This window comes from Balaenoptera musculus, chromosome 10, assembly GCF_009873245.2.
Source record: "Balaenoptera musculus isolate JJ_BM4_2016_0621 chromosome 10, mBalMus1.pri.v3, whole genome shotgun sequence".
Taxonomy (NCBI): domain Eukaryota; kingdom Metazoa; phylum Chordata; class Mammalia; order Artiodactyla; family Balaenopteridae; genus Balaenoptera; species Balaenoptera musculus.
Genome location: NC_045794.1, coordinates 77,289,308 through 77,310,511, shown reverse-complemented (window position 1 = coordinate 77,310,511; position 21,204 = coordinate 77,289,308). Strand labels below are relative to the sequence as shown.

Sequence of the window (21,204 nt, the reverse complement as noted above, 5' to 3'; positions counted from 1 at the left end):
TACTCAGAAGCAAAACAAAGTTTTCAAAACATTTCTAATCATACTGGAAGCAGGTGGGCAGTTTTCTGCAGAAAGCAAGAGACACAAGTGAGACGCATATGAGAAATCAGTAGGACTGGAGAGAGATTGGTGACGGTGGGGAGGAAGAAAGGTGATGGGAGTGTACTGACAAGAAGCTTGGGCGGGGCACACCAGGTGGGAAGAAGTGGGGGAACAGTTTAGGCTGGATAGGCTGAGTAAGCACTTCACAGGTGGAGTCACAGAGTGACTGGAGCCCAAGGACATGGAATGTAAACAGTTCTCTTGGGAACCTGAATGGGTGACACACAGAGGCATGGGAAAGAGCCTTGCTTTCAGAGTTCTTGTTCCATCCAGGCTTCTGGCCAAGCCTTGAGTCACCATCCTCTGGAATCCTGTTTCCACTGGGAACTGGCACAAAGAGAGGAATACCCCCCTTCCTCTACCTTTATAGAAACATCGCAGAATCAGTGATGGGCTTTGCAGAATGCCTCCAGTGGTGCATGCACTTAAAGCTCTCTGTGGATGAGGTAACATTCAAAAATGCTTTGTGATAAAGAAGATGTGGCACATATATACAATGGAATATTACTCAGCCATAAAAAGAAATGAAATGGAGGTATTTGTAATGAGGTGGATGGAGTTAGAGTCTGTCATACAGAGTGAAGTAAGTTAGAAAGAGAAAAATACAAAAAAGACAAATACAGTATGCTAACACATATATATGGAATCTAAGGAAAAAAAAAAAAAAAGGTCATGAAGAACCTAGTGGCAAGACGGGAATAAAGACACAGACCTACTAGAGAATGGACTTGAGGATATGGGGCGGGGGAGGGGTGAGATGTGACAGGGTGAGAGAGTGTCATGGACATATATACACTACCAAATGTAAAATAGATAGCTAGTGGGAAGCAGCCGCATACCACAGGGAGATCAGCTCAGTGCTTTGTGACCGCCTGGGGGGGTGGGATGGGGAGGGTGGGAGGGAGGGAGATGCAGGAGGGAGGAGATATGGGAACGTGTGTATATGTGTAGCTGATTCACTTTGTTATAAAGCAGAAACTAACACACCATTGTGAAGCAATTATACTTCAATAAAGATGTTTAAAAAAAAAAATGCTTTGTAAAGCATGAAGCGCTAAACAAAGTTCAGCCTTATTACTCCAGTTCTCTTGGGTGTCTTCTTTCCAGAGTCCTTCCACTTTGAGATAGTGCTCCTATGACCCTGGATGACCCTGCTCAGATCCTTCTCACGGGCTGGCATTGTGTTGGTTAACCGTTTGTAAGTACTCAGCTATTTATGTTGAAGTCATGAATATGAGGCAGCAGGTGTTTTTCGGGGGTTTTTTTCTTTTTAAAAATCAGTGTGCAGCCTTTTCATCCTCCCCACCCACTTCTTCCGAGTCAGTGTTCAGGAACCCTCTTCTCACAGATACTTCTGCTTGATAGCCCACGAAAGTTTTCCTATGCTGCAAGAAACAATATGGGTATTGCAAACAAATACATCTCCATGAAGACTATTGCTCATAATGGAAACAGGACCTCTATTAAAGGTGACTGATCTATCATTTTCCAAACTATTCTATCTTGTCTCTGCAAAGTATGAGAGAGTTTGTGAAAAAAGCTCTGTTGTCTTCCAGGAAGTCAAGTTGAAAAGTTTAGGGATGAACTTAAACATCCTGTGTTTCACTTATGGATCATGAATTTATGGCAACCATTCTCAAACAGGTGTTTATCTTCATCCTGCACTCATGCATTCATTCCCTTGACCAGTACTTTTTGAGAGCTCTCATGTTGTAGGCCTTGAGCTAGGCCCCAGGGATCCAGGGGTGCCCAAGATGGAAGAGATCCATGACTCTGAGGAGCTCAGGTATAAATGTCTTAAGATACTACCTGCAGGGTAAACAGTACTTATGCATCTGCTATTATAGGACCAAAGTAGTGAAACTGAAATATTTGTGGGTAGGGGGTGGGGAAGGAACAGGAGGCACTAAGTATTATTCTGGGGAGTAAGATTTGCATAGATCAGGATTCCTCTAATTTCTTCAACACAGTGTTCTTGGGCCCTCTTTCTTATATTATAGTGCAAAGGCACTTGGAGTTTGAGTCCTGAAAGGAGCAGAGCCTGGAAAAAAAAATCATGGCCAAGAACGAGGCCTGATGAAGAGCCAAAAAAAGATTAACTAGCTAAGAGTTCTGCCTAGCATTGTTCAGTTTAGTGAAGCTATTTGGTCACTCTTATTTATTCCATACCATGGACCAGAATCTTTTGAATTTTGAGTGTATGATATCATTTTTTTTTTCTTTTTCTTTTTTTAAATTATTTTTTCTTTTTTTCTCCTTTAGTTGTATGATATCATTCTTTTTTTTTTTCTTTTTTAATTTTTATTTATTTATTTATTTATTTAGTTATGGCTGTGTTGGGTCTTCATTTCTGTGCGAGGGCTTTCTCTAGTTGCGGCAAGTGGGGGCCACTCTTCGTCGCAGTGTGTGGGCCTCTCATTATCGCGGCCTCTCTTGTTGCAGAGCACAGGCTCCAGACGCGCAGGCTCAGTAACTGTGGCTCACGGGCTCAGCCGCTCCGCGGCATGTGGGATCTTCCCAGACCAGGGCTCGAACCCGTGTCCCCTGCATTGGCAGGCAGATTCTCAACCACTGTGCCACCAGGGAAGCCCGATGATATCATTCTTGATCAGCATGTAAAGAGCATTGAACACCTTTTAGATTAGACTTTTGAAATTAGTGAATTGGATTATTTTATGTTTTGAATAGGTAACACATTCATACAGCTCAAAATCCAAAAGGTACAAGAGTATAAAGTAAAAAGTCTGTTTTACCTCTATTCTTCAGCTGTCTAACACCCCTGCCTTGAAGGAATTAGTTTTGTGGATATCTTTATTTTAACCATATTTTATGGGTATAGTAAGTAGGATTCTTAACCAGCTTTCTAACCTGAGAATAAACACTGCATCTCAGCCATGTGGCAACATGTCCTTCTAGAATATATCCTGTTCTACAGGACTTACATGAATCAGAAGTTTGGATTTTATTTTCCAGATGCGTATAGTGTGAGTTGTTCTCAAGGGGGAAAGGAATGGGAAAAGACATTAAAAATTATGTATTTATCTAAGAGAATTTCATGCCATCAAACGAATCTCTGCCAAACAAGGTTATACTGTCAAATTTTAAAAATCTGGTTTCCTAAAGAAAACTATACCTGGTTCTTATCAAGATTGCAAAAATAATACCCCTTCTAAGTACTTAATATATATTGAAACTTCACAACAAGAACATGAAGTACAGTTTATAGGTGAAAAAAACGAAGGTCAGACAAGTTAAGCAAATTCTAAGTTTTCAAATCTAGGCAGGGCTTCGGGACCCTCACTCTTAATCTGCAGGATACTCACTATCTATTCCAATAGAGAATAGCCAAAAGAAGGCACATGGCAACAATTTTTGTTGTTTATTCAAAATCTTTTGTTCTCAAATTTTAGGATCTATCAAAATTACCTGTGATGTTTACATGCAGAGTCCCAGGCCTCAGCAATGAACTAGAAAATTAGAATCTCTGGGAAGGGCTCCAGGAATGCTTATTTTAACCAGCATTGCAGGTGATTGTAAGCATGGTGGCTTGTAAGCATACTGTGATAAATATACCTGTGGCAGTTTGTGTTTTTCGAAGTTGGTCACAACTGTATCTTGTATCACACATACCCAGCTAGTTTCCAGAATCTTGGACTTTTCTTTCAAGAGAGGGGGTCCATGTCCCTTACTTTTCAAACTGGGTGGGCTTTTGTGACGAGTCAACCAATAGATTATGGTGGGAGTGATGCTACGTGACTTCCAAGGTTGGGTAGAAAAAGGTGACTCTGCTTCCACTTTTGCCTGATAGAACACTCGTTCTTGGAACCCAGCCACCATGCAGTGAGGAAGCCCAAGTTGCTCCAGGGAGAGGCCCACTTGGAGAGGAACTAACAGTCTGTACCAACTTGCCTGCTATGTAAGCCAACCTAGAAGTGGTTCTGGTCCCAGTCAAGCTGCCCAGGCTGACACAGCATGGAGCAGAGATGTGCCTTTCCTGCCAAGCCCTGCCTAAATTGCAGATTCAAGAGCTAAACAAATGATTATTCTTTTAAGCACTAAACTGGAGCTGAATTGTTATGCAAGAGCTAACTGGACTAGTACCCTTCTAACCCCATATTCACTCTGCCTTTCTTCCTATCAGGGCGGGTTCTGGACCCTCTCTAAAATATTCTGGAAGTATCTTTCTCCAATGTCATTTACTTTCCCAGATTCTTCTAAATACAGAACCACTCATTTCAGACTTCTGGTTATTTGAAGTTCTCATTATTGCCTCTGAGGCTTGGTTTCTCATCTAAAAAGAAACAGTAATAAGAAAGCCTACCTTATATACTTTATCATTAAATGAGATAATCCATGTAATCATTTAGCATCGTGCTAATGATAATGTTTTCTCTTATTACTCTTACTAGGTTTCTTGCATTCATATTCTCCATTTCTTTAATGCACTTTTTTTTTTTTTCTTATAGTTCAATGCCATTTCACAGTCTTTTTTCTAGGCCTGGCATGCTCCCCCCACCAGGTCAGTTAGATTCTTACTCATCCTTTAGGATGCCACTTCTCCTTTGAGAAGCCTTCTCTGACTTCTCAAGCAATTAATGCCTCTCTTGTGCTCAAATAGCACCTTGGAGGACTCTCTATTATGGCCCTTAACACACTGGATTGTAATTATTGTTCACTAGTCTCTCTTCTCCGCTGGACTCTAAGTTCCTGGAAGGTAGGGTCAGCCTCTTTTTTGTTTTGAGTTTTGGCCACCTGGCGCGGATTGCGTGATCTTAATGCCCCGACCAGCGATTGGACCCGGCCGCAGCAATGAAAGCCCCGAGACCTAACCACTTGACCGTCAGGGAATTCCCTAGGGTCAGCCTCTTTATATTCTCATCCACTAACATAGCATCTGGCATATCTTTATTCACCATCTACTGTCTGTGCTACTGTGCTAGGAAACACCGTGGCTAAGGAGTTAAGGGGTCCACGTTTTGGCAGACCTGCGTAGGAACAAAACAGCTCCATTTCCCTCATAACCTTGGAAAAAGTGAATGTCTCCGAGCCTCATTTGTAAAGTGGAGGAAGCACTTTAAGACTGCTATGACGATAAAGTAAAATAATTCTCGCAAAAAGCCCATTACAGAGCAAGCAATCAATCATCAGGATGTTAGGAAATGCTTCCCCAACAATCCCATTTCCGGGCACCCTCACTCTAATCCTCCTTTAGGGCCCCGCACTCTAAAGGTAATCCCTCTTTTAGGGATTACACTGGGATCTCTAATCCTCTCCTGGGTCATTCCTCCAGCTCTCCAATCCGCGAGTCAACCACTAGGGCCAGGCGTTCAGAGGCCATTCTTCTTCCCCGCCCCCAACTCTCTCCAAACCCTTTTAGCTTTCCCAGGTCTAAGGGGTGTGTCAAAGACACCCGATTTATGCGAAATTTAAACATCAAAATTCTGGCTAGGCTTTTCCTAGATAACTTTCGAGACCCACAGTTGGGAGCTTTGCTGCTGACTTTCGGTCTTCCCCTACTTGTGAGGAAGGAGCTCGCGGATCAACTTGACCTCAGTCGTTCGGCCAGCGCCAGCCCCGACCGCGCGCCCTGCAGTAGCGTTGAATGAACGAACGAATGAATGAATGGGCTACGTCTGCGGCCGGGCTTCTGTTACGTCGCCCATTGGCGCGGGCGTGGCCGCGGATAAGAGGCCTGCTGGTCGCAGACCACTCAGTCCCACCAGCGCGCAGCAGGATCGGCCACTAGCGACGGGGCTCTGCGCTGCTCCGCGCCGCTCCGCGCCGCTCCGCGCCGCCTCTCCCAAGTCCCTGCCCCGCCGCGGCGCGTCACTTCCGCCACCCCCAGGCCGCGGCTGGGGCGGGGAGCGCGGGGGAAGGGGCCAGGTCCGAGGGAAGCTCGCCCGCGCCCTAGCAGGGACTACATTTCCCGGGGGGCCTCGGCGCGGCGGCGGCGGGCGCGGCAACGTCCCCCGGAAGTGGAGCCCGGGACTTCCACTCGTGCGTGAGGCGAGCGGAGCCGGAGACGAGACCAGAGGCCGAACTCGGGATCTGACAAGATGGCCGGGCTGCCCCGCAGGATTATCAAGGTAACCACCCGGGCCCGCCTCCGGCTACCCGCTCTGCTCTTGCCCTCTCGGCGGACCGGGCGGAGCGGCCCCTCGCTTCCTCCGGCCCGCGGCCCGCGCTGGGAGGCCCGAGGCAGCGCTGAGAGGGTCTGGCCGCGGCGGCGAGGGAAGTCGGGCGCTGAGGAGGGGGCGCCGGGGAGACTTCCGGCCGCAGTGGGGCAGCCCGGCAGCGGGGATCGGGGGCTCCCAGGCGGTCGGCCCGCGAGCGGGGAAGGCCTGGCTCGCGCCCTGGCGGAGGGTGGGGCCGCGGGCTTGCGGGGCTCTGGTCTTGGGAGCGGGCCTCCGCGGCCTCTCAGACCACCCCAAGCGGAGGCCGCGGGCGCGCGGGAATCGCGACGGGGCCCGGACTCTAGGCAGGGGTTGTGGCCCGACACGGCCCCTCGGCCTCGGATCCGTGTCTCGGCCCGTACGGGAGCGCAGGGGTGCGGCAGCCGCAGGTTCAGAATGAATGAACCGGGAGGGAGAGGCCGGGCGGGGCCCTGTGCCACGGGAGGCGGCTCCGGGAGGGCCGCGCATCCTGCAGCCGCCGGCACATGCTCGCCCCTGGCTGCCGGGGTTCGGGGGACGTGGGGGCTCCGCGCCCCGCCGCCCTCGCTTCCGCGATCTCCTCTTCTTTAACTGCGTTTCCGCTCGTTATCTTCGCGAAGTGAGTTTACTCTAGTTGGCAAACTCTTTTAGGACTGTTTCTGTTTAGAGGAAATAGTTCTAACACGAGACCGAGCGGGGATTGGGGGAGGGGGTGCAGTACAGATACGCGGGACCTTGTGAAACCTTTTGCCTCTCGATTTTGTGCGCTTTAAATTATCAATACCGTTTTTCAGCTCTTCAGGAGTATGTATATACTTTGCCAAGTACCAATGGAACCATGAAAAATTCATCTTGGTTTTGTAAACTCTTTACATAAATATCAAGTCCTCAGACGTGAAATGTTTCTTGCAGTCCACGAAGACAAAACCTTTAGGTGTTTTTTGTCAGTTTTAGTGAAGGAAATTAGTTGAACCTCTGTGTTGCTCAATATGCGAGTTAAAGTGTCTAAATTGTAGCATCATTTTGTTTGCTGTAACTCTGAACGTGTATTTAATCTAGTTTGTCCTTAAAGTTTGGGGGGAGATGCATGCTAAGTGATTGAAAGATGGTATATTGTGTAGTGCGATTGCAATGAAATATATCTGAGATGGGGGGTCTCTGACCTAAAGGTGCTTAATTTAGAGAAATAAGACGTGTTTTGTAAAGTAGCAAGTTTTAGCAAGTAGAGAAGTAGAACATATTGTCATTGTGCGCTGGAGTCTAATGATGTGAACCTTCACAGTGTTGTGTAAAACCTTCATTTGTTGTGTTAAAGATTTGTCTTCGACTCCGTCCAAGGCAGTTTAATGGCTGTGCGTTGGAGGGTACTTACAATGTGGTTGTAATGCAATCACATGGCCCCAGTGGTCATGTTTATTGAGGCCCCACTTGAAAATGAGAGGTGGAAGATAGAGCTATACATCAGATATCCTTGGATTTTTACTGTTATTCAGGTTGTCGACTAAGTACCTAGTACACATTGACATTCAAGATAATTCTCCAAAATACATAATGAATTAAAGACTTCACATATATTTTTCCATTTTTGCTTAATGCTGGAGATATTCTGCAATAATATGAAAATCTTAGATGGAAAAATAAATTATGTGGGACCTTGTATATAAACTTATAGATATGACTTGAAGCAATAAGTTGAAGTCCTCATAATTCAATTCATTTGGCACACAGTAATTTAGTTTACACCAGGCTTTTGCATTTTGCTATTTAAAACAAGACAGTGATAACTTATATGTACTCTTAATTTTACAGTCTTGTTGATAACATCTCTCTAATGAAAGGTCCCTTGATTTGGGTATTATCTTGTAAGAGTTCGGTGGTTTTACTTTAATGCCATTTATAGCAAAAAGAACTGTTTTCTCCAATCCCTAGGAAAGATTAAAAGATTATACTTTTTTTTTTTTCTAGTGCCCATGCTTATATTATGTAGGCTTTTCCAAAATCTGTGAAAATGTTTATTTTTTATATCAGAATTTAAAAAAAGAAGCTTGTCTCTTCTCTGTCAACTACAGTACAAGGTTCTGTGTGGAATATAATAGTGGTGGCAGTGGAATATAATGGGGTAACACTACTGTCCTGAATGATGGGAATGTACCATCTCTCATTGGACAGTGTGATGCTTTCTACCTCAAAATGGGCATTATTTACATTTGCAAAATTCTTCAACCACTTGGTACCTGCAGAAGTCTTGTGAAGTAGACAATACATTATATAGGCTAGAAACCCATTCAAAGGACTTTCCTAGGGTCTTAAAACTGTCAGGAGGCAGAACTTGGATCTTGACCCAGTGTGACCTTTCCCTGCCTCTTGTTATTATGAAATGACATAATATATGTCAGAGTACCTTAACAACTGTAACTATACACATAAAGATGATTTTTTGAATTACTATTCACCCAGTTGCTATCCCACTCAGATTCCCATTTCTAATCCAGTAGCAAATTCTGTGGGCTCTATTTTTCAAATTATATCCTGAATCAGACACATTTCCCTATCTCTCTGAAACCACTGTTCAGTTCCATCATTTGTTACCTGGCCTACTGTACTATCTCCTTTTAAACAGCAGCTAGTGTTACTTTTAAAAACATAGATCTTGTTACTTCCCTGCTCAGAACTCCACAGAAGTTCTGCAGCACACTTAAAATCTTGACTTTTTTCCCTCCTAGCTACAAGGCCCTCCATCCATCTGGGATCTGCCTACCTGTGAGATCATCTCCCACACTTCTCCCCTTGGGTCACTCCATTGCAGCCACACTGTTGCTCTGCTGTACCCTGAACAATAAGAGGCTACGCATGTTCCAGTCACAGGGCTTTCCTCCTGTTTATTGCGTTGCTTGCTTTGTCATAATGTTCAGTTCTTGGCTCACACGTCATATTCTCAGAGAGGTTTACCTTAACTGTCCTAAAGCATAGTCCTCCCTCCTCCCCCATGGTTGCTCTTTAGCCCCTATTTTGTCTCTTCTGTATAGCACATATCATTACTCAAAGTTATATTATTTACTGTTTATCTCTACTCCCACTAAAGCTCCATGAAAGCAAGAATTCTTGGATGACTTGGGCATTGCTCAGATGCCTAGAACACATAATCTGCAAATCTAATGTCTCGGCCCTGAAATACTGATTGAATGAATGAATGAGCTTCAGTCTCTTTGACAGAAAGTTTTAGGAGATTTATTCTGTATAATTTGACATTGTTACTGCTCAGTAGATTCTATCTGAATCTGTGCCTGAGCTAAAAGTTTCTAATTCTACCCCATAAATTTGTTAAAAACAAAACAAATCAATCTTTTATTTTGTGACTAGGAAATACACAGAGCACCTTTGAAAGGTTCTAAAGGGTACATAGAGGAAAATTAAGACTCATCTGTCCTTCAGCATTCCAGTTTCCCTCCCCAGACAGCCACAACTTTTATTGTATATTCTTCCCAAAAGACCAGAGAGACTTAGTGCATATATGTTAGGCCTATTCCCCTCCTCCCCAAGTAAATGCTGTACCTGATTCCTCCCTTTGCCCCCACCTGTGTCTTCGAGGTGACTAATTTTCTAAAGAGCTGTTTTGTGGAACCTTGTGGTTAGGCCTTAATTTAACTAATTGCATATTGATAACTATTAGATTGTTCCCCATATTTTGCTATACAAACAGTGCTGTAATGAATGGTCTTATATATAGTGATATTTTGCACATGTATTAGTTACACTGAATCTTGGCAGTTACGTGTTTAGCTAGAATTACAGGATTTTTTTTTCCTCTCTCTTTTTTCCTGGGCAAAACCTCTTTTAGTCTCTAAAAGTGACAGAGCAGTTAAAGCTTAAAGTCACATAAGTTGAAAGCTACCTAAGATAAGAGATCCTTCTTAATCTATCTGTCATAAAGAACCGGAGTATTTTGCGAACAAATAAATGAAATCTGTAGCTGTGGCTTGGTCAAAAACAAATTTATTTCAGCTTTACATGTTACACTGACAGGATGACATTCCTTTAATTTTCTTCTCAAAGTTAATCATGAAGTCAATAAAATGTAGGCTTAGGAAACAGTTAACTTACTCAAGCAGTTGACTTATTTGATTAAAACCTAGCAAACCAACCTTCTGAAATTAGAATTTCACCAGTCTTCCCTACAATTTATTTTTTGTTTGGTGAGGTTTAGTTTCAAACTCTTAAAAACCTGTTATGAGCTGACGGAGTCTTGAGTTCTGTCTTTTACTTTAATAATTTTTATTTTTAAAAATACAGATTTTTAAAATTATAATTTATTTATAATAAATTTATTTTATTTATTTATCTTTGGCTGCGTTGGGTCTTCGTTGCTGCACGCAGGCTCTCTCTAATTGTGGCGAGCGGGGGCTACTCTTTGTTGCGGTGCGCGGGCTTCTCATTGTGGTGGCTTCTCTTGTTGCAGAGCATGGGCTCTAGGTGCGCAGGCTTCAGTAGTTGTGGTGCATGGGCTTAATTGCTCCGCGGCATGTGGGATCTTCCTGGACCAGGGCTCGAACCCGTGTTCCCTGCGTTGGCAGAAGGATTCTTAACCACTGCGCCACCAGGGAAGTCCCTCTTATCACTATTTAAAAGCCACTCATTTGATATGTATTTTAGTACATAACGTAGTTTTTAGTGAGAAAAGCGATTCAGAAAACTGACCCTTTTTTTTAAGCCCTGAGAATCTTTGGCTCATAATGTTTTTTCCCATTTAAAAAAAAAAAAAGGTCATGAAAACTTACCATGATGAAGATGGACTTGTTATAAATCGTAATTAAAACATTCTTAGGAAGCAGATAAACTCATATAGTAAAAACTTGAGTAGAAACAGTGTAGTTTTTAGCTCTTTTGGTTGTTGTCCCAATTTAAGAATTTTCTGACCTTCTTCCTAGTACAGTAAACCATACTTTTTGCATATGACTTCTGGGGATTCAGATTCTTGACAAGCTTATTTGTGAATCCCCTCGGTCTCCACGGATTCCAGGTTAAGAATCCCTGAACTACTTTTGGTAGTGATTAAACTTTCAGGCTATATGGATATTGTTTAATATACTGCCTAATGTTTTGATTATGGAACGTAGGCATAACTGAAAGTAGGTTAAAAATCGAGTCAAGTGTTGTTTTTTAAGCTCTTTTTTTTTTTTTTTAAATAAATTTATTTATTTAATTTATTTTTATTTTTGGCTGCATTGTGTCTTTGTTGCTGTGCGCAGGCTTTCTCTAGTTGTGGCGAGCGGGGGCTACTCTTGGTTGCGGTGCGCGGGCTTCTCACTACCGTGGCTTCTCTTGTTGCGGAGCACAGGCTCCAGGCACGCGGGCTTCAGTAGTTGTGGCTCGCGGGCTCAGTAGTTGTGGCTCGCGTGCTCTAGAGCGCAGGCTCAGTAGTTGTGGCGCACGGGCTTAGTTGCTCCGAGGCATGTGGGATCTTCCCAGACCAGGGTTTGAACCTGTGTCCCCTGCATTGGCAGGCGGATTCCCAACCACTGCGCCACCAAGGAAGCCCTTAAGCTCTTCTTTGTCAAGCACTTTCTTCAGTCCAGATTGATCAGCTCTCACACAATAGAAATTGAGATTTGTCAAATTAATAAGTAATTCCTGAGTATCCAGCATGCTAAATAATGATATCAGAAATATTATGCATTTGATTTGTAGAAATTGAGTTTTTTCCCACACTTGTGATGACTTACAGCCATATACAGTAGAGAACACTATTCTTTTCCTTCTCCGATGAGGAGACTGTAGGCCAAAGAAATTGGATGACTAAGATTCCTGGCCTGCAAGTCAGTATCTTTGCTTTTTTCCCTATGCTGTATCTAGTGTTTTGGTTTACCTGTGTGTAAATGGATTTAAGAAGAAAATAACTTACGCACCTCGGATTCAAGTAGTATGGATTCTGAACATACATTTGAATGTGCTATCATGAACATTGATGCATAAGCACTGTAGAAATAAATAGCAGAACCAAGGAAATGAGGATGGCATGCAGCAGGAGCTTTGGACATTATGGTTGTAGTCATCACAGTTCTGATGTGGGTGCCTAATGACTATATTATATAATTTTACTTTCTAAAAACGAAAAAGATCTGAAAGGCATAATATATGTAGCAATGGTACATCAAGAAATAAGAATTCTTGGGCTTCCTTGGTGGTGCAGTGGTTAAGAATCCGCCCCTGCCAATGCAGGGGACACGGGTTCGAGCCCTGGTCCAGGAATATCCCACGGAATATCCCATGGGATATATCCCATGCCGCGGCGCAACTAAGCCCGTTCACCACAACTACTGAGCCTGCGCTCTAGAGCACGCGAGCCACAACTACTGAGCCCACGTGCCACAAGTACTGAAGCCCGCGTGCCTAGAGCCCGTGCTCCGCAACAAGAGAAGCCACTGCAATGAGAAGCCCGCGCACCGCAACGAAGAGTAGCCCCCGCCCGCCGCAACTAGAGAAAGCCCACGTGCAGCAACAAAGACCCAGTGCAGCCAAAAATAAATAAAATAAATAAATTAAAAAAAAAAAAGAAATAAGAATTCTTTTTTTTCCTATATGAAAGAAATGTAATGTATGAAGGACATCAGCATGGATATACAAATTAGGAGATGAATAATAGGGAATCAGTTAACTTCAGCTGAAATCTTAGCAACTTTTAAAAATGCTTCCCAAGTTTTTTTATTTTAAATATTAAGTAGTCATCTTCAATTTGTAGATTAAATAGGATGTGGGATCACCATAGTCTGAGAGTGGGATCTGTGGCCCTGGCATCTCTGGTGACAGAAACCATTAATGTGTGATCGGAAGAAATGGGTAGGTAACTGGTTAAGAGCCCTCAGAGAATCAACAGAAAGCATTCTTTATTATCCATTTTTCCAAGAGCTACACCACACTATTCAGGGCATTGTATGTTTCTTAAAATCCTGGATGTAGCTATTCTAAAATCCCCTAGGGATACTTAGGCATAGAAATTTTTATAGTTCTGAGTTGGCCTGTAACTCAGATGTTTCTGAATAATTAGGATTAGGCTATAATTTGAAGTATTTTTAGGTATTGGTTTCAGAATCTAATGTTGACATATTTTGCTTTTTTTTTTTTTAATTGGCTATTTCCTCTTCATATTTTCAAACTCCTTTAGTTTTCAATATCATCACAATATGTCACTGTCAGAGGTTTGGTCTGTTTTGGGCAAATCAGTTTTTACTTTTAAAGTCTTTACAATCCAGTGACTGAAGGCACTGTAGCGGAGAAAATACTAGAAAGAAATCTAACAAATGTTATCTTTGTGTCTTGAGACTATGGGTGCTTTTTATTTCTTTAGAGCTTTCTAAGATTTCTTTATAGTTTATACTAAGGAAAATGTTATTGCTGTAAAGTCACTGTGTTTTGTTTTTTTTTTTTTTAGAAATACGGGTACTGCATTGGAGGCATCGTAGCATCTGAAATTATTGCTATCAAGCTTTTTTTTAAAAAATTAATTAATTAATTAATTTTTTTGGCTGTGTTGGGTCTTCGTTTCTGTGCGAGGGCTTTCTCTAGTTGTGGCAAGCGGGGGCCACTCTTCATCGCGGTGCACGGGCCCCTTACCGTTGCGGCCTCTCTTGTTGCGGAGCACAGGCTCCAGACGCACAGGCTCAGTAGTTGTGGCTCACTAGCCTAGTTGCTCCACGGCATGTGGGATCTTCCCAGACCAGAGCTCGAACCCGTGTCTCCTGCATTAGCAGGCCGATTCTCAACCATTGCGCCACCAGGGAAGCCCAGTCACTGTGTTTTTAGTGACCTTTAAGGGCCATTGGGATTACCATCCCCTTTACCCCCTTACTGTGGAGCAGGGGCAAAAGTGGCTTTAGTAAGCTAGTAAGAGCACAAGGCCAAATTTCAATCTTCCATAACATTGCGATTTGTCTGCCTTTTTATTATCCATTCATAAAACATGTTTCAGTTCAATTAAATGGACATTTATTGAATGTATAGTATATATTCACTAAGCCAGTAAAAAAGATAGGCATCCCTGTCTGGTGAAAAATAGAGTTGTGAAACAAGAAATTACAGTGAGGTGTGTTATAGAAGAAGGAATATCTGGGATTTACCATAGTGTGAGGAAAGGTATCAATATCTGTTGAGGAATGTTTTTGAACTTGAAGAGCAGGGGGGAGAGTGGACACAGGGAGTAGTAGATATGAAAGCTGGAAGGAGAGGGAGAGGGAGAGGGAGAGAGAAAGAGGGAGAGAGGGAGAGAGGAAGAGAAAGAGAGCATGAATACATAATATATTCCAGAGATCCATTATGTGTGGTGGATAGTATCTTATTGTAGTTTAATTACAGGCTTTTGCGTGAGCCCTGTTTAGTAATATAGTTTGCCTTAAGATGGACTGCCTCTCTGGGGTGGCATATTCCTCTCCTTCTCTCCTGGGTCCCTGGATTTGGGGAAGTTCGGGGTTCCAGTGAGAAGGAACTAAAGAGCAGGTGGAAAATACACTTGAGGTATCACTGCATCAGACCATAACCACTCTAATGTGAGTTTTAAACAAGATGTTTTTCATTCAGTAAGCCTAGAGATAGAATTATCTTACACTTGTTTATATATTAATTTGAATTTTGTGGTTTCCACTAAGCGGAGGGTATTTGTACCTACTTAATTTCCTCACTTGTATTTAGAGAGAATAAGGAAAAGTGCTTTCCAGTAAAATTCTCCCTACATTTGCACTGCAGTTCTTGCTTTGGCTTTTTTAAAAAAAGTCATTTCTTTTCACAGTTGGAGGCACAGTGATTTACAGCTATAAAGCTTGAAATTTCTTACCTTTAGCTGTAAAAGAGCTATTCCCATTAAGTAAATTTTTTTCCCCCCCTGAATAAAGTACTCTGTCTACCCTGTCTTTATTGTTGTGGTTCAGATAAGGGTTAAACTAAAAGTGCTGCAATCTCCGTTCAGGTTCCTGCCACTGACTGTGATTAGAGGTCAGTGAACACTTGGCCAAACCTTGCCTATTTCTTATCAGAATCTTCCCTTAGTTTAATTGGGTGGGCTGCTGATGTCTTGAGTGGTAGGAAGTAGAAGATATTTTCTGTGAATACTGGTCTATAATCTGAGCAGTTAGTTTACGGTAGTGCATCAGAATTATCTGGGTGTTTATAAACTTAACAGTTGCCAGCCCCAGAGTGTTTTTTTGTTATGTTTTGTCTTAAGATCTCCAGATGATTTTAGTGTGCACCTTGCAGAAACAATGGCCTAGTATATGCTTGGCTTCAATGCAAAGTTGGGTAGAATGTGGTAGAACTAAAATCATACATAAAGCCAGTAGTTTCTCATATATAGAAAACAAAAGTATCAGTGGGAACACCGAAGATGTGACATTCTGGATGGGGAAACCCTCCAAGTTTGGTTTAGGGAAAGAGGTTTATAGGGAGGTGACATTTGAGCTGAATTTTGAAAGATAAGTAGAAAAGCGGGGTCGGGGGAGAAGAATGTCATTCCAGGTTAGACATATCAAACTCTAGGAAGATATTTGAGCAGTGCTAAAACTGTAACATGAGTCAGCACTTCTTCGCTTGGACCACAGACACTTCAAATGCAGTCTTTTAATTTGAAAGAGTTTTTTTTCCTTTAGAAGTGTAATTCATGGATATATAGTCATTACTAAAAAGTCAATATACATGGGCTTCCCTGGTGGCGCAGTGGTTGAGAATCTGCCTGCCAATGCAGGGAACACGGGTTCGAGCCCTGGTCTGGGAAGATCCCACATGCCCCGGAGCAACTGGGCCCGTGAACCACAGCTACTGAGCCTGCGCGTCTGGAGCCTGTGCTCCACAACAAGAGAGGCCGCGATAGTGAGAGGCCTGCGCACCGCGATGAAGAGTGGCCCCCGCTTGCCACAACTAGAGAAAGCCCTCGCACAGAAACAAAGACCCAACACAGCCAAAAAATAAAAAATAAAAAATAATAAAAATAAGTTTAAAAAAAAAAAAAAGTCAATATACAAACTGTTACAAACTAAAAATAATCAAGTAATACATATGATTTCCCCTTCACTTTCTTTTGCTATTCCAGTCTCCACTTCATAGAAAAAATGCTAAAATCTTACTGAATATGAAAGGAAAACCAAAATGCTTCATTTTTGGGGGATACAAATCACATATAAAATTCACCTTTTAAAATGTACAATTCAGTGGTTTTAACATTCACGAAGTTGTGCAACTATCACCGCTTTCTAATTCCAGAACTTGTTCATCATCCAAAGAAGAAACCCTCTACCCTTTAGCAGTCCCTCTCTGTCCCTACTCCCTCAACCCCTGGCATCCGTACAGCTACTTTCTCTATGGATTCACCTATTCTGGACATTTCATATAAATGGAATCATACAATACAGCTTTTGGTGTCTGACTTCTTTCACTTAGCTTGTTTTCAAGGTTCATCCATATTGTAGTATGTATCAGTACTTCATTCCTTTTTAACTTTTTTTAGCTGAAATTTTTCTAAGTAAATACTTTTAAGAAATTACAATGCTGAATGAAGCAAAGCAGAAATTTTAGCAGGTAAATCTCTATTGGTTCCCATAAAACTAATCACATTTGCAACCTGCATTGCTTTCTAACGTTTAAGAAGTATCCTTTAGCCTTGTGAGCCATTATTATTATTTTTTAAATTGTCAGCAGCCAGTAAATTTTTATCGTTAAAGATTGGATTTGGGGAATTCTTTGGCAGTCCAGTGGGCACTTTCACCACCGGGCCTGGGTTCAATCATTGGTCACGGAATTAAGATCTCGCAAGCTGCACAGCACGGCCAAAAAAAAAAAAAAGATTGGTTTTGATTGCTGGAGAATGAAAAATTTGAGCCAATTCTGGTGAATAATGGGTAGGAACAGCCTTGACTTTTATTTTTGTCTTAAGTATTAAGAAACTTTGTGGGGGCTTCCCTGGTGGCGCAGTGGTTGGGAGTCTGCCTGCCGGTGCAGGGGACACGGGTTCGAGCCCTGGTCTGGGAGGATCCCACATGCCGCGGAGCAGCTGGGCCCGTGGGCCACAATTGCTGAGCCTGCGCGTCTGGAGCCTGTGCTCCACAACGGGAGAGGCCGCGATAGTGAGAGGCCCGCGCACCGCGATGAAGAGTGGCCCCCACTTGCCGCAACTGGAGAAAGCCCTCGCACAGAAACGAAAACCCAACACAGCCATAAATAAATAAATAAAAAAAAAAAAAAAAAAAAAGAAACTTTGTGACCTTGGCCAACTCACTTTTCCTGGGCCTCCGTTATTTCTAATTCCTTTTTAAAAACTTCTCGTTGAGACAAAGCCATGATCATTTAATCCTGGAACTGACTTTCCTTTTTGGCTTTTAAATTGGCTTTAAGCAATTCTCAAAAAAAAAAAAAAAAAAAAACCCAGGACAAATGCTGAGTAGTAGCAGTATTCTGAAATTTTGAATAGCTTTCCAGTATAGCTAATATGAAGGCCTGTATCCTATCTGCTATGATAGTTTTAAAGCCTTTAAATGTTCATGTTCTCTTGGGGTTCAGACCTTGGACCTTTTCTCATTATATATTCTCCTGAACACATTTATTCATTTTCTTGGCTGCAGTCAGCATTGATCAATGATTCCAAAATCTAGTGGTGAGTTTCAGGTCTCTCCAAGTGCCTACTTTTTATCTCCACTTAGATGTCTTGCAGACATTTTAAAATCAACTTTATTTTACAGTGGAATGTATTCATTTTGCTGTCTCCCCCTCCCATGCATTAGTACTTTTGGTGTTTCTTTTCTTTATTAATTACATTAACATAACCCAGTTGCCTACAATTTACTTCTGTTTCCTCTTCTCTCCTCCCCGCTCTTCTCTCTTAGACATTCAGTCATAAGCCGACTGAACCTTAGAAATGCCTTCTAGTCCTAACCCATTCCTGTCTCCCATCCTCTCAGGCTCTTACCCTCTCCTGCACGTTTTTGCAGTAATCGGAGAACAAATCTTTCTGTCTTCACTTACACACACACACGTGTGCTGTTTCCCTCTTTCTTTCTCTCTTCATTTTCCACGTTGCCACATTATTCTAAAAACACCCAGTGTGATCATTGTTACTCTCTACTGTGTTCAGGCTAGAGTTCAGGTTCCTTAACTTGGCATGCAAGGCTTTTTCACAACCTGGTCTTTTCATCTTAATTCACTGCCATCTCCTTCCCTGTCTCCCCTCTCCTATACAACCTCTGATACTGATGGTGTTTACCAGTTAAAATGATGTATTTTCCAACTTTTGAATTATGCCATGTTGGTAAGGGAACATCCTTTATATGAAATGTGACTGCCCAGCACTCTGTGTTGGTTGGGATTGGGGTTTTTTTCTCCTCTTCTGAGACAGTCTTGACTGTAGTCATGCTTATATTCCTAGTATGAAGTACATTGTGGTACAGAAACTAGAAATACTATTTTCTGCATGAAAAGAAAATCAGGGATAAAATTTAAGTCATTTGCTTTATTTTCTGAAATCCTGTAAAGGCACTCTAGGAAACAAATGTTGGTCCTATTGTTAATTGAGTCATCATAGTGAAAAAAAACTTTTTTTAACTTTTGACAAATAAAAATTGTGTGTATTTAATGTGTACAAGGTGATGTTTTGATATATGTATACACTGTGAAATGATTACCACAAACTAACATTATCTGTCACTTTCCATAGTTACTTACTTTTGTTGTTTTTGTTCTGGTGGTCAGAGAGATCTCTTTTGTTCTGGTGGTCTACAGATCTCTTAGCAAATTTCAAGTATATAATACATTATTATTAACTATGGTCAGCATGCTGTACATTAGGTCTCCAGAACTTATTCATCTTCTAACTGAAAGTTTGTATCCTTTGATCAATATCTTCCCTTTCCCTCTACCTTCCAGACTCTGATAACCACCTTTCTAATCTCTGTTATTTTGAGTTTGACTTTTTTTTTTACGGTTCTGCACATAAGTGACATGCGTATTTGTCTTTGTGTCTGGCTTATCTCACTTAACATTATGTCTTTTGGGTTCATCCACATTGTCACAAATGGCAAGATTTCATTCTTTTTTAAAAACTGGTGAAAAGATATTTTAATTTGCTCTTTGTAGCCATCAGAAAAATAAAATATTTGACACTCCTTGGGTCAGGGTTTTGAGCGCCATGTATACTTTTTTAAAAAGCCTGTATACCCTCGCCCTCATGGTTCCCATACATACACACTAGCCTTTTGTTTTCTACTGCTTAATTGATAATAGTGGGTTAGTTGTAACAGGGCCATAAACATAGGAGTTGGAGAAGTCCAATGTCATCTCCGTTTGTTGTAGGGATTGCACTAGCAGATTTTACTGTATAAGTATGCAGTGGGACTCTGATAGCCAAGAACCCAGTCCTACTCAGCAGGCTTTCGCTCCCTAAGCCCCTCAGGTGTGGATGTAAAAATGCAGATATTTAGGTCCACTATAATGAAAAAAGAAAGTAGAACTTGCATATGTTCCCTCTTATGAGTAATCAAGTTATAGCAATTTTGATATTTTAAGAGTGCACAAGTTACAGCAATTTTAATATTTTAAGAGTGCACACATACACTTCTTTACTGCAAAGTGCTACTTTATTTATTTTTTTCTTTTTTTTATAGATTTATTTAATTAATTAATTTATTTTGGCTGCGTTGGGTCTTCGTTGCTGCGCGCGGGCTTTCTCTAGTTGCAGCGAGCGGGGGCTACTCTTCATTGCAGTGCGCGGCTTCTCATTGCAGTGGCTTCTCTTGTTGTGGAGCACGGGCTCTAGGTGCGTGGGCTTCAGTGGTTGCGGCACATGGGCTCAGTAGTTGTGGCTCGAGGGCTCTAGAGCGCAGGCTCAGTAGTTGTGGCGCACGGGCTTAGTTGCTCCATGGCATGTGGGATCTTCCCGGACCAGGGCTCGAACCCGTAATTGGCAGGCGGATTCTTGACCACTGCGCCACCAGGGAAGTCCTGCTACTTTATTTCTTTGGTTGAATCATTAAGCCAATTGGGGTTATGTATTTATGTAATTTATGACCAATGTATGTTAATATTTTAAACATTATGAGTAGTAGTGAGTACACTGAATATCTACTGTGTTCCTTGTACTGATTGTTGACAGGTCCCTCTATTGTTTATGGCAGACTAAAACAAATACTCAAGATAATTTTTTCTGCTTGGTACATATCAGCTACTTCATTTTGCCATTAGCTGGCATGTGTAGTAGAATGATTTAATTCAAATATTTGATTTTAGTAAAATGAAAACCAGTGTATGGCTGGAGCAGGAGGAGAGGGGTAGTATAGAAACACACTAACATTCATTAAAAAAAAAAGAAGATTGTATTTTTTAAAGCCCCAAATGTTGCAGTCCAAGTCCAAAGATTCACCTTATAATTATAAAATTGTAGGTGTTTACATTATCATACTAGTTAGTCTATCTTATTTATATCACAGAATTAATCATATAACTTCTGTTGGAAAACAGAAAAATGTGATTGCAAACTACAGAAATATTGCCCATTTTGCTCAGTATCAAGAGTCTTATTGCTCTCGCATCTACTGAAAAAGCTTTATAATGGAAGTGAGAAAGACTGAGAAAGGTTATTTATATCCTCTGGCAGGAAGATCACTTTCCTTAATCTTGATTTGTGCAGCTTACCTTTTTCTTTAGATTCATTTGATGCCCAAATATGTGAAATTGTTGCCTCAGAGTATTACCAAGCTGTGTGCAAAATTGCTGGACTTTAAATCTTTTATCAGTACTGGAGAAGTATGGTTGGGGAGAAGTTGGTTGTATAGTGGTTGGGAGTCTCAGAATTCTCCCATGATTGTGAAATTCTGTTTGGGTCATTCACACTTGGGTGTGGCTTACTTAGAGCACATTATCAGATTGTTCTCTAAAGAGCATCTAGCTGAGGTCCTCTGCTTTGAAAGGCGAGGAAAGGTGGCTTTTA

The 21,204-nt window shown here is 41.9% G+C and overlaps 1 protein-coding gene across 1 annotated transcript in view; it reads left to right on the top strand.

Moving 5' to 3' along the window:
- Nucleotides 1-6,024: 6,024 nt before the first annotated feature.
- UBE2N (ubiquitin conjugating enzyme E2 N) overlaps nucleotides 6,025-21,204 on the top strand; it is a 37,323-nt gene continuing 22,143 nt past the window's right edge. The window contains exon 1 of the mRNA XM_036866061.1: nucleotides 6,025-6,188. Within this exon, the coding sequence (XP_036721956.1) occupies nucleotides 6,159-6,188 (30 nt within the window). The 5' untranslated portion in view covers nucleotides 6,025-6,158. The remainder of the gene's footprint in view (nucleotides 6,189-21,204) is intronic.